At 40.9% G+C, this 13,596-nt stretch overlaps 1 protein-coding gene across 1 annotated transcript; it reads left to right on the forward strand.

The window, feature by feature from the left end:
• The first annotated feature begins 907 nt into the window (after window positions 1-907).
• LOC145897175 (integrin alpha-7-like) lies at window positions 908-13,058 on the forward strand. The gene is made up of 24 exons (XM_082985362.1): window positions 908-1,168; window positions 1,389-1,535; window positions 1,603-1,665; window positions 1,921-2,025; window positions 2,158-2,217; window positions 3,232-3,342; window positions 3,902-4,064; window positions 4,140-4,285; window positions 5,009-5,228; window positions 5,493-5,644; window positions 5,765-5,939; window positions 6,495-6,620; window positions 7,170-7,330; window positions 7,463-7,549; window positions 7,846-8,049; window positions 8,398-8,559; window positions 8,748-8,857; window positions 9,071-9,193; window positions 9,261-9,360; window positions 9,478-9,677; window positions 10,648-10,821; window positions 11,247-11,372; window positions 11,706-11,857; window positions 12,328-13,058. Exons 1-24 carry the CDS (start codon window positions 1,015-1,017, stop codon window positions 12,407-12,409), a joined length of 3,303 nt encoding a protein of 1,100 aa, XP_082841488.1. The 5' UTR covers window positions 908-1,014; the 3' UTR covers window positions 12,410-13,058.
• The last annotated feature ends 538 nt before the right edge of the window (window positions 13,059-13,596 follow it).

The following is a 13,596-nucleotide window of genomic DNA, read 5'->3' on the forward strand; positions in this document are numbered from 1 at the left end:
ATATAAAAAAAATGTACATGATATTACAAAAATCTTTGTCTAGATTAGTGTAGCCAGTACCCATGTGACTGTAGTCAGCTGGTAAACTGTTCGACACAATATCAGCAGGTCTAAAATATCCTTTCAAAGATACACTGTAGACCAAATTTAATTCTTTTGGGCACTGGTTTCTGAAAAGTATGTTTCTAACATTGTATTGTGTTACCTTATGTTGCGAAATCACCAGTTTTAAAGATGTAGTTGAAAGTTTGCTCGGCCCAAACTTGAACTATTAATTTGCAACTCAAGTTTATATGACAAACAGAGTTTACTGTTTATTTTGAAATTTTGTGTCTTGCCCCACGAATTGAAAGCCCATGGCGTTGGCTTAAAATAAACATCTGTCATTCCAAAGTATTATGTAGGGTGCTGAATTTTTGAAGATCGTTGTACCGTCGCCCGTGACGTAATCGTGTCGTAATAGTTGTGATGGACTGCACACTTGGGATATGCCGCGACAGCTGGCGTATCTACAAGAGCATTTTGTATGAGAGATTGTTCGCATTTGGTCGATGTGTGTTCGCCAGTCGTGACTCCTTGAAGATAGCACGAACAGCGCACTTAATAAAACGTTTGTTAAATTGTGAGATAATTATGGCTAAATCTTAGACATTTTGAAATCGAATAAGAATGCGAAGAGCCTAATAGAAATGCCGGTGGCGTAAGCTGTGGCTTGCTTAATGTCGTAAGTCAATACAAGACTACTTGCCTCAGGCTGTTGGCAATCGAAATGAACGAATGCGTTGTATATACAGCAAGTGTAATCGATGTATTTCGAACAAAAGTTCAATTTGTTTTGTATTCCACCATAGCTTGCTACTTTTCCAAAACGCTGCTCCAACACCAATTATTTGCTCACAAAGGTTTGTGTCTAACTTCCACAGGTCGCTACAGCAGTAACCTGGTTTGCTGTAGGATTAGTTGGGAAGGCGAGTTTAGCGGTTCGTGCTGTTCGAAGAGGTTTCGACTTTTAACATGGATTTAACGTTTCTTGTTGCGTTTATTGGATGTGCGGTTGTTGTCAGTGGATACAATCTGGAGGGTCGCCTACCACTGTACAAAAGCGGACCGGTAAATGGAACATTCGGATTCAGCGTTGCTTTGCACAAGACCTCGGACCAACCCCAAAGTATAAACAAGTCCTAACTTAGTGATACGTTTTTATTGTGTGTCTATCTTGTCTTGTCGTTTTATAGTTTCCATTAGAATTCCTGGTAAAACACTGTATTATTGAAAACCCTAACTTTTGACGTAGGTTTCCATCTTTAACCCCCTTTTCAAAATTCCAAACCTGTTTAACCGCTAGTACTGTAATCATTGGTTTATGTGGAAATGTGGCGTTGTTACAGGTTCGTTGGAAAAGAGTCTTTTAGTTGTGGGCAGTCCAACGGCCGGCCCTCTGCCCACACAAATAAACACGCAGCGGCCAGGTGGAATATTCTACTGCCCAGTTACTACTAATCCAGAAGACTGCGTGCGGGTGGAAATGGACGCAGGTATATACGTTTTTTAATGTTTACATTCGTTTAATTAAATAACTATTACCTATTTTTTTTATAACAGGCGAATCTGCAAAGATCGATAATAAGACTGGCCAATGGCTGGGAGTGAGCCTCGAAAGTCAGGGTAAGCAACAATAAAAATGCTTTGCCACCCCACAGTCACACGCGCTCAATGTGTTTACTAAGTAGAAAATTATAACTTTGTGGGTCATTATCAAGCTATACCCAGAAGGACGTAATTAGACAAATAAAAGTTGTTTGAAATAGTTGGCAAATGTTTTTGAATGGAACACAGCAGATATAGTGTAGTTGTATTTGTCCATCAGTTTGTCAATCTTGGTATCCAATTAAACGTGCATATTTTTCACATCATCTATAGGTGCGGGCGGTTACCTGGTCACGTGCGCACATCGCTACTCGCGCAGGTTCAACACTGGACAAAACGAAATTGAGCGTCTTTGTGGGAAATGTTTTTTGCTCAACGGTGAGTCACTTGTGTAACCGGACTTGGCTTGAACTAAAGTTGTCATACAAATATATAATTCTAGGGACTGAAAATAACGCGACATTATTCTTAGCATTTAGTGTTTAACATGAATACCTATTCTTTGTTCAGGAACCGCAGAAAACGGTCTTCGTGAAATAACACCTGCGGAAAGTGGAAACCGGTTTATCGGTATGTTGTAACTTTTCATTCATGTTAAATTATCCAAAAAGCTGTCAAGTTTTTAAGGTCATCCAGGGATTGTAGTAAAGGTATGCACAAACACCTAGAAAATAAAATATATGAGGTAAGCGCAGTTTATTTTGACAACGATGAGGCTGTAGATTAAGGTCAGAAAGCCAGCCGTTAAAAATCGAGTCACTTCTTGTCAGTTTACTTTTGCAGAACTGTTGTGCATTGTTTGCAAATACTGTTCTCCAGATTAAAAAACGTACAAGTAACGTAGATTAGACGAAACAGTTTTTGTTTATTTCACCAACACAGGGAAAAAAAACAAACAACAACCATAGAAACAAATTGCATAGGATGAGACTATGAATGGAGGAAGGGTACTTTCTGCTGCTTGATCAGTTATACATGACACCTATGTTAGGGCTTATGGACAGTCCGTCTATTTTTATAGCTGGTTGCTTAACTGACTTGTCAAAAAAACGTTTATTGAGCTTTATGCAGCATTTTCTACAAGAAAAAGGTCTAACTACGACACACAAGGTAGTGGTAACAATGCTGCTGATTCCCAGGTACGCCTTGTCAACGTTTAGAAGTGGCCACAAAGGACAGTCACCAGGGCGCCCAATACGCCCAGGCTGGCACCAGCGTAACGTTTCTTGATCAGAATGAATACGTTTTGGGTAAATCTACTGACGCACTGCAGGTGTGCACAAAACCACAAACCCGTGTCGGAGTTTTTCCGCAGCCCCCGAAAATCACCACTGAAATGTTTCGAGAAAGTTTTATTCAAAAACATTTTTTTCAATCGCGATCCGCTTCCAAGTCTAGGTTTGTGGTTTCGTGTGAGCCGACTGCGTGCCAACGCTCTCCACATTGTAACAGGATCCTGTGGCTCCGTGCTGCAACCAAACGACATTGCGCAATGGTTGAATCCTCTTGCGCTGTGGAGAGCTTGACCTACTTTAGTGTTACAATTCATTTTGATTTAGCCAATATTATTTCGTGTCGATATAGCGTCACCGTGCGACCAAATTCACGACCCTGGGGAGATTAATTACAAGACCACGCTCGGCTACGCGCAGAGCGGAGTGTCCGTCTCGTTGGTCGACAACGAGTATCTGTCGGGTAACATATACTGTGTAGCGATCATCGTGCCATGCTACCCTATCTTTTGCAACATAACCCTGTTCAGGCGCACAGTCCCTTGGACAATGTGCGTCATGGTCAAGTTTTTCGTGCTGGTCCTTAACCTCTTGCATGATCGCTGACATTGTTTCCTGTAGCAACAGCTTGTGGGCGTGCTTGTCGTGTTTTTCGATTTCATTAATTGTGACGTTTTGACTGTGGCAAAACCCACAACAAACTGCCTTGCCTCGGTTGTTTGTGCCGTGCGTGGGGGTGAGGAAACGCACGATTTCCTGTTAGCCAGTTTCCGAATCTCGTTCTGTATTTTGCATGTTTTCTGGTATGTCCTAAAATCCCATTTGATTGTTATTTTCTGTTTCTGATCAGTTATATTATTTGTGCTCTTTTCTTCAAAATAACACCAAATTTAATTCGTCATCTGTAGTCACTAATCGGTGAAAGTTCGTAAAATTAAGTAGAAAATTATTCCGTGAAGGTTGTCAAAACCTTAACTGAGTGCACGTCTTTTGACCTAGAACCAAACAGATTTGTCGTATAGGGGGACCAGGCATGTGGTCGTGGTCAGGCGGTATGTTCGACTTTCAGCTGCCGAACTTGCAAGCCACTGGCGCAGATATCTTTGTTCAATCTTCGGAGATGCATATGACGCTGGGATGTCGAAACAAAGAACTTCAAACTACTCGCGGGACAAAATGTGATAGGTACTACCCCTGTCAGTTAAATTCTACAAGGTGTTGACGAGAGTCAGCTAAACAAATTGACAATATTCATTACAGCATTCCTCTAAGAAGAGACAGTTATATTGGTTTCGCCGTAGAAACGAGCAAAGCCATGTTTGCAGACTCCAGCGATACGGTTTATATTGCCGGGGCGCCGCGCGGGAATTACACCGGGTCTGTGGTCATGTACACTAAGCAACGTGGTAAGACTGTGGCGTTGTATTATCCCTAAACTTTTTATTGGACTGTAAATTGTATAAGGTGATCTCTTCGCTCAGTTTCTGCTCGCCGGATACTGATATAGTTGAAAACTTGAGTGTTTTTAGCCAATATTGGGACGGAAATCTAGTTAATCACACCGTATAGTATTCCCCGTTACAACATCGTTTTGACTATACTTTTATGTCATGTGTTTTCGACCGAATCAACGCTTCCCATCCGGGGCAAAATTTCCCCCTTTGGGACAAATTTTTTAAAACAATAAATTTGCAAACTTTTTAGTGTTCGTCGTGTAGTATTTTAAAGGTTATGTTTTGGCAAAACTATTAGTTATTTTTACGTTATTTTTTTGCTTTGCAATTGCTACAATTTTGCAAAATTTGAATGTTAAAACATGGGGGTAAATTTGTCTTTGACGGCTAAGAAAAAAGTTGGGGAACCTATGGACTAGGAATGGTCTTTAACATTCGCGTTTCACACAAAAGCAAACCCGGCAAAATTTGTCACTTTCATCAGAACTTTTATTTCTGTAATTCATGCATTGCTTCCCAAAATTTTAATCACCGCATTTTTCAAATTGAATTTCGTGCCAAATGCATGGCAGAAAACTTTGCCAATTAATTGAGGTATTTGCATACTTTACGCTTTATTTTCTATCATTAAACGTTTTTATGCCAACGTTTTTGTGATGTTTAATAATGTTGCAGCGACGGACGGGACCCTAGCTCTTCACCCTATAATGAACAGCATTCTTATGGGAGACTTTATGGGTTCGAGCTATGGCTTCTCCTTGGCGGTTACCGACTTGAACAACGACGGTTTGGACGATCTCTTGGTAGGAGCTCCGCAATACTATCAATACAACAACGATGGAAAATACGGCGGCGCTGTGTACGTCTACATCAACGACGCCACACTTGGAATAGGGCAAGTTTATTTTATGCTTTTTACGAGGCAGTGTTGTCTTTAGCCAGCAATATTATGGGAATTATGACAAGTTGAGATGATTTGTTTACGTCGAACACTTTTTCCAATCAGTCCGATTGTTTCCATAAGAAAACAGCGTCGTTGAATCTATAGTGTGTTTAGTTATACACGGGTGGGGAAATTTTACCTTTTCCATGTGATCATCACTAACCTTAAGTTTTCTTAAACAAACAACAGCCAAACGATTTTTTTTATGTTTTGCAGCAATGTAACTCCCCTAAAACTGTACGGCCCCTTGGACTCCTTTTTTGGATACAGCGTTGAAGCGCTCGGTGACCTTGACCAGGATGGATACAACGACTTTGCTGTCGGGGCACCGTACGAACTGCCGAGTGGCAAGATATACATTTACAGAGGCAAGTGCCCAATTTGGGTTTGCTGTACAAATATTCTATCAAATGTGATCGTACAGTAAATTGTTGTGAAAAAGCTGGCCGTTAAAAAGATGAGATTCAACGAAGTTAATCGTCTTCCAGGCTCAGCTGACGGCGTACCAAAACTTTCGCAACGTCTCAGTGGCGAAGACTTCTTTGAGGTGACCGATGAAAGTACAGGATTCGGCGTATCCATGTCCAGTGACGTGGATATCGACAACAACCGCTATCCGGATTTATTTGTTGGAACGCTCACCGACCGTGCGGTTCTCTTCAGGTGTTGGATTTTTATATTTATCCCCAGTAAAGTACGCTGCACGGTTTTGTTCGGTCACGAGGTTATTCTAAATTTTTTTTATATTTTTAAATTTCGTGTAAGACCTATGTACAACAGTTTCGACTAAAAAGGTCTCATCAGTGCAGCTGGTGTGACTTTCAGACGACTGTGCTGACCAAACTAAATAATCACCGTCATCCGTTGGGCACCAAACTAGGTGCAACCTTACGGAGAAAACAAGGTTCTATGGCCAAGCAAATCTCAACCAATAGTGCCGTCAGGCCTCGTTTCACAATAATCATATGATGAGCAATGTGGAGCCAAGTGGAAGTCTTTGCTTAGCCGTTTGGTCAGCAAAGTCGCCTGCTAGTCACACCAGCTGCACTGATGAGACCTTTTAGGTCGAAACAGTGCCATCTGTCTGCAGCTTATACACAGTTCATATTTATTGGCTCCACATTGCCTATAAAAAAAATGTCTGCTGTGTGCGTACAATCGGTCCCCGTTCCAGTACATGTCTACGACCCATTTATGCAACGTTGTTTTTTAATGCAGAGCTCGTCCCATCATCACCGTTATGTCGTCCCTAAGCGTGAATCCCCACACAATTAACTTGCGTCAACCCAACTGTTCATACGGAGGAAAACTTTACTCCTGTTTCGACGTCGAGTTTTGCTTCTCGTGAGTTGTAATATTGTGAAACGTTTCTTTATCTTGATAGTGGTTCGAGTGTTGAATATCGAAAGGATGGTTATGGTTTATGTTTACAATCAACCGCTGTATGACAAACACTGATGCTTTGTTTTGGTACATGTAAACGTTGCACGTTTTACGCTTCGGTAAAATACCTAAACCCATCAGGTATGTTGAAAAAGCTTGAAATGTGTGTAGTTTCCACACACATTTCAACGGTTTAATTCGCTTCAATTTTATCGTTTTGACCGAGTAGATGGGCCGAAAACGAAACACATTCATTTTGAAAACTTGTTTCCCATCGCAATCGCCATTGCCCCGTCGACAGTCGCAGTGACTCCATACAAACGTCACAAAAATTTCCAATGAAGATTTCCTGGAGTCCCTGGGGACATTTCCAGGCAATGACTGACTGTCATGTCTCTCATTATATAAGAGTTATAACATATATGTTACGTGCATCTGCCTGTCAATGGAAAACCGTGGTCCGTCTTTTATATGACCCCGCCTACAACCGGAATGTTTTTGTTGCGACAGTTACCAGGCACGGCATGACGAATACACCGAAGCCCTGCCAATGGAATATGCTCTAACATTGGACAGCAATCTTGTCAACGAGGGAAAATTTCCGCGCGCCTTTTTCGGCACTCCGCACGGCTCGAACACGTTGTACAATAACGTTACCTTACCCAGTGCAGGTTTGTAATTATGCTTCTGGTTTGGTGTTAAAAAGACAACAAATACTCCAGTTTTTGAAATTTCCTATTGTTTATGCATATTTAAATGTTCGTGTTCGTTTAATTGCCGTAAAAAATGCGTTTGTTATCCAGGAGTTAAAGTTTGTCCTGATGGATTCGTTCGGGTTTACTTCAGCGAAGAATCGAAAGATCGTTTAAGGCCGATCAACGTCGACTTCAGTAAGCACCCGAATCTACTCAAATTTCAATTTTGCACAGAAGAGAATGTAGTGCAAACGTTATTTAAGAAAAAGTCATATGTTGTATTAACCTATAGTTTCCTTTGTAAAGTTAAACAGGTGAGGTGCATGGACTTGCTGCTGCAAAACTACCGCCGTTAAACTTGTTTAACGTTTTGTGTTTTGATTCCTAAACCTTGTTAAACAGTCGATGTTCAAATGAAACGCCGTGTGCACTCTTTCAACATCCATTAGCGCTGACACTAAACTTCTTTCGATACTCCTTAAATTTAATAGAGTTTAATCTGGGAAGCGATAATAACGTCATCCAGCGTGAAGCACCCGACGACCCGGTATTCGTCATGATCGGGGACCCAATAATGGATGCGGACTATCCAAGTTCTCGTGCCGCGCTTGTGACGCCTCTAACCACTTGTGGTGATGACGGATGCCAGAGCAACCTTAAAGTGAATGGCACTTTGCCACCAGAAGTTGTTGTAGGTCAGTAATAGCACGCTATAACAACGCTAAATAATAATATTCTTACTCAAACTAATTAGTGCTTAAGTATATAATCCATTTCGTGCTAAAATGTTTTGTCCTATCCAGTCGCGTTCTGTACTAAGTTAATTAGTTATATAAAAACACTAATGGCGTGTCAAAAAAAGCTCCCCGTGTTGTGCACTCCTCAGCTACATTATCCCGATTTTAAGATTACGGGGACGTCGCAGCCTTGGTATACAAAAGTGTGCATGTTTGTTTGTTATTTTATTTTGTTATAGGCAGCAGTACGTTTTTTAGTCTTTGTTAAGTATTATTGAAAATACAACGCAGAAAAATTATTTTCAGGAAACACCGGGAAAATTACTCTCGTACTGGAAGTGATGAACGATGGAGAAGAAGCTCACCAAGCTTTCATCACCGCGAAATTGCCACCCTATGTTTTCTACGACAACTACACAGTGGTGGAATCTTCAGGCGCCGTTATCGAATGCTTTACCACGGACACTGGTATAAATTAACAACTTGGAGCTCTTGGATGGCATGGTTTTTATCATATTGATTCGAATTATATCTGCAATTGAATACTGCCCAGCATGCTTTTGATACTAAATATACGCCAATGAACGCACAGGATCAGAGGCATTAAGGAGAAAATAGGTTAAATGTGGTTGACAAAGAGCGTGTTTTGTTTTTAGGAGGAACAACTTTCATCACGTGCAGTTTGGGAAATCCTTACGACGCGCAAAGTTTTGACATCATTGCAATCGAGCTGGACGTAGGGTCGTTGCCGACCACCACAAAAGAGGTATAAAGGCCATTTGAATCTTACAAAGTTGATTATAGTTCAAAGGACAATGCAATATGTGAAAAAGTACATATGCGGGAAGATATTTCTTTGCCTTGCTACTTGTGCCGGTTCGGATTAAGCTTTGCTGCGATGACATTGTATCGTATAGCAGCTTTTTTTACCATTTTTATAAATATAAAGGATAATGCTCATTTTGAAAACCCAATGCAGATCGTAGTGGAAGCGACGGGTTCCACAACCAGCAGCAACCCGGAGATCCCGCCTGTCCCGCTCAGATCGCGAGTTATTATCGAACACTTAATCAGTATGGCAGCCTTCCCACAGCCACAACAGGTAACTTTTACTTGAATTACCATTGAAATAATGCGAAAACAATTTACTGTGTTTTGTCATGTTACAGGTTAGATACACAAACTCTCCCATTATTGGCGAATCCGCTATTTACTTCACTGATCAAATCGGCCCCAAACTCAGTTATAGCTTCCTCGTCACCAATAACGGTAAGAATTGTAGAGTTGATGTCCCTCAGTTTTAAAGCAAACAATAATGGTCATGGGCCAGCCAGACTCCTACGGGCCCTGACAGTGCTAACATCTTCAAATCGTGTTGTTTAACAGGCCTCAACCCAGCCAAAGGAATGCAGCTTGTTGTAAACTTACCTTATGAGATCTTAAATCACAAATGGTTGCTGTACCTTGTCGACGCAAATGTTCGATCGGGTGCTTCCACAGTTGCTGGAATATGCGACGATATCTACATAAACGAGCTCGAATATCATCTTCCCAACCCGTCAGGTGGCGCTAGAAAGAAGCGAGAGGTGGGTATGACGTCGTTTAGTTTACTATGGCAATATCAGTCAAGCGCGCAACCCATATGACAAACAGAAACGCAAAACGGGATGACTAGGATAACTTGCATGCGGATCCGGGTATGGTCAGTTGCACTACGTTCCGACGAACAAATGCGAATATATTTAAAATGGGCTGTAAAGATTTATTCCACCATGCTAATTTGCAGTAGAACACAAGGGTTAATTCGACTCAACGAGAATAACATGATTCGGTTGTAAAAAGATATCACAATCCTTGTGAGCGAGGGCGTGCCTAAAATCCTCGCTCGATTTTATTGTGACCAATCAAGGTGACAAGATTATTTCACACATACAGGCTGCACCAAATTGCAGACTTCCCGTTGGCTTTTAATTGTTGGTGACAACAAAGTTTAGCGACTTCGTTGCTTATTCGCCGACTTGTTGTATGACACGATACGTTTTACCATGAGTTTGCAACCGTTTGAGCGTCAACCCACAAGAATAGAGTTAGGCCCCAAATTGGCCAGGGTTTACTGGAAATTCCAGTGAAAACCAAAGCGACGCAGAAGTTGGACTGTAAACCGCTGTGGGCGTGCAATGAAAACTCATCACCGTCACTGCACTCACAACTTACCCGCCATATATAACACGGAACTTTTGGGTACGTTCGTGACGAGTTTTGGCTGGCGAAAAACCTTATTTTTGGCACAGAAGTTTCGAACTCCGATTCAGGTCGCGGAAGCGTTTTCACTAAACTTTGTAAACAAAATTCGCAACTTTTTGGCGTTCCAGCACCACGATTTACGTTTTTGCCCCGTTTGCTTTGAGGTATTGCGGAGAGCTGGGACCAGTAAAAAATTGTCAGGCTATAGGTTTCTACGCTAACTGCAAACTCCTGTTTGTCTGCCTTGCAATAATCAGCAACAAATTTAATTAAAACATTGCCGCAAATCACAATATTTCCTTGTCATCGCAGGCGGAAAAACCTGCTCCTCTGTACGAACCCCAGAGGCAGGCTTCGTCCAGAACAGCCGGATCGCACGGGAGTGAAACTAAACTGGACTGCAAACGCCATTCCGCGTTGTGCGTTCCGGTAAAATGCACACTTGAGCCCATAATGCCTTCAACCACCACGTCAGTCAGCCTTCAGGTAAACGGGTTGAATTATGAAAAATGAATGTGTTGTTTTTCACATTTTTTGTTGATTGTAAAACTGCTGTGTGCATTTTGACGTCAAACTTCGAGTCATTATATAACAGTTGCCCGAGTTGATAAAGGTTACGAAACTTTTGTGTAACCCTCTTTTTAATTGATTATATTTTTATCAAAAGCCTTTTTGTCCCCAGCCTGCGTATGATTAATTTCAAATATACTTTTTCTTTGCCAAACTTCCCATGTTAATAATAATTACTTTTAATACAATAGAGAGCCAGCATGCCAATACCTGCAACACCAGTGGAACGTTTACCGTAAAAATTTATTCTAATACACTTATATCACCATCCTCTACATCTATTTCTCCGTGTCAATTCTTAATGGACAGATTGCTAGACTTTTACGCTAAACGCTCTGCAGATCCGGTTATGGAACAACACCTTCCTCGAAGAATTCAAAAATATCGACCTTGTGAGAGTTATTACGACCGGAATGCTGAAGTCATCAGAATCAAACGTCCGAATAAACGGAGATACAGAAAAACAGGTAACGTATTACAAGTATTCACCAATGACAGGTGACCAATCAAATCAATCAAGAATTTAGTACTTCTTTCATTTTTTTCCAATTTATCGTGTAAATCCAATCCCATAAAGATATAATAAAAGTTTTTATATTAAAAAAGTACACCAAAAGAACTACTCAAAAATGTAGCATAAATAATATCTTTTGCACCAATAATGTTCTTCGCAGGTACAACCAGTGCCCTTTGCTTTATAGATGAAAAACATTATTCCTGGCAACTGGTTACAATGTCACGTTTTAACTTTGTGTTCCTATTACACAACACTAATCCATCACTTTCTCGCTTGTTCTCAGATTGAAATTACTGTGGATCATGCCTTCTTCAAGGAGGACGCGATCTCCATTTTCCCGTGGTGGTATATTCTGATCGGGATCATCCTGTCTCTCATCATCTACATCGTCATCATCTGCCTCCTAATCCGATGTGGATTTTTTAAGCGAAAAAAGTGAGACGATACGTTTGTGATGTCCATTTCAATATTTATGACATCAAGTTTTTTTGTAAAATAGCCGAATGGAAAATTAGGTCTATTTAACATTTATCGAAAACTTTACAAGGCCGTCATATTCTGGCAAATACAGTGACCGGTTTAAAATATAGGTATTTTTGTATTCCAAGTAGAAAAATATTGTAAAGACTTTTTCTTACCAGAGCACTTTTTCGTCTCATGCACAGTTCCAAATTGCTTGAAACATCCATGTTTTCCTAGTTTATAAAATAGTTGATAAATAGATTTTTCAGTTTCTGCAACTGTAGACCACATGGAAAACAATACAAGCTATACTAAATCTGTGTTTCTGCGTTATTTTTGTTAGTTCTTATTTTACCTGGTTTACTTTTCCACGCCACAAGATCATGTAACGCCCTTGGGTGCGTAACTTGCCAATTTCACCCCTAACCCGCTTTCCCACGTAGATACCCCAGGAGACCCCAACAGCCCGACGAACACGTTCTCGTCGACGACGAAAACGGAAAAATTAATGAGAGTAGAGCGTGATCCTGTGGCACTAAGAAAGTTGGTATAACACCTTCCATCACCTGCAGTTAGTCAACGAACTGTCGAATGAGATTTTTGCCGCCTTGCTGGCACTTTCTTTACTGAAGCTCTTGCACTTTCGTATTTTGCATCGTTGTTAAATCGTTAGGAAGTCGCGTTGCTCTTCGATTATGTGTTCAATCATGCAGTGTCCTACTTATCCCAATAACGAGGTAACTTATTTGCGTTCGTTCGAAACGGCGCAGAAACATGCTCGGAACTAACATCTTACCCCATTGTCGCATTGCTTGGCTAACGTAACTTAGGTGAAAAATGTGTCGCAAAATGTATATTATAATATATAACTTCCCATTATTCGTTAAAGTACAAATCATACTTTGGATTATTGATTAAGGTTTTGATTAATTTTTCGCGCATCAAAAGCGTTTTACCGCGCCTGTATCCATATTGTCATTTTACTCGTCTTTTACCATGGGCATACACCAAGCCTTTCATACTATTTTCTAACGAGCGCCTCTTGCACAAGAGCCCGTGATGCTCTGTCGCAACCTGGCCAATGAATTTAGTATTTACTCTTATACTGTTTGCATGTTTCTGGCACAACAATACCAAGATGTTTGCCGCGTGCCTTGTTAAATAAAAACAACACTAACAATCTTGAGTTCGGTTATGTACATAGACTCATTGTATCTCACAACTTGGCCAATACACTTGGACGCTTGTTTTAAGCGCCTGAGGGGGAAATGAATACTCTCGCGTAAACGCATGTACACAAAACTGCAGGCAGTTGCAATGTATAGAGTTCTTATTGCTACATTGCTTGAACCAATCGTGGTAGATATAACTTTGACGAACAGCTTCTGTCAAACGGGTTTGTTCCCGACTTCCGCCGAGCTAATTAATCTAACCCGTGACTGTTGCTGCAGAAGCTGATGCGTCCGCTATTGTTTAAGCCTGCAGTTTTGTTGTATTCACCGTTACGGGAAGATAGCCCTGTTTTTAAAATATCAGGCCCGTTTTATGCAGCAGATGAACAAAACGGTACGCGCATGTAAGGTTAACAGAAGACCCTGCTACAGTGAATCGCGTTGTGCCGTTGATTGCGTCTTGTTTGTTCTACGAGTGGTTGTAATAGACGAGGCATGGATGTAAATAAGTGGCTCTTTATATATAAACAGGTGCAATGA

This window comes from Ascidia mentula, chromosome 4 (assembly GCF_947561715.1).
Source record: "Ascidia mentula chromosome 4, kaAscMent1.1, whole genome shotgun sequence".
In the NCBI taxonomy this organism is placed as follows: domain Eukaryota; kingdom Metazoa; phylum Chordata; class Ascidiacea; order Phlebobranchia; family Ascidiidae; genus Ascidia; species Ascidia mentula.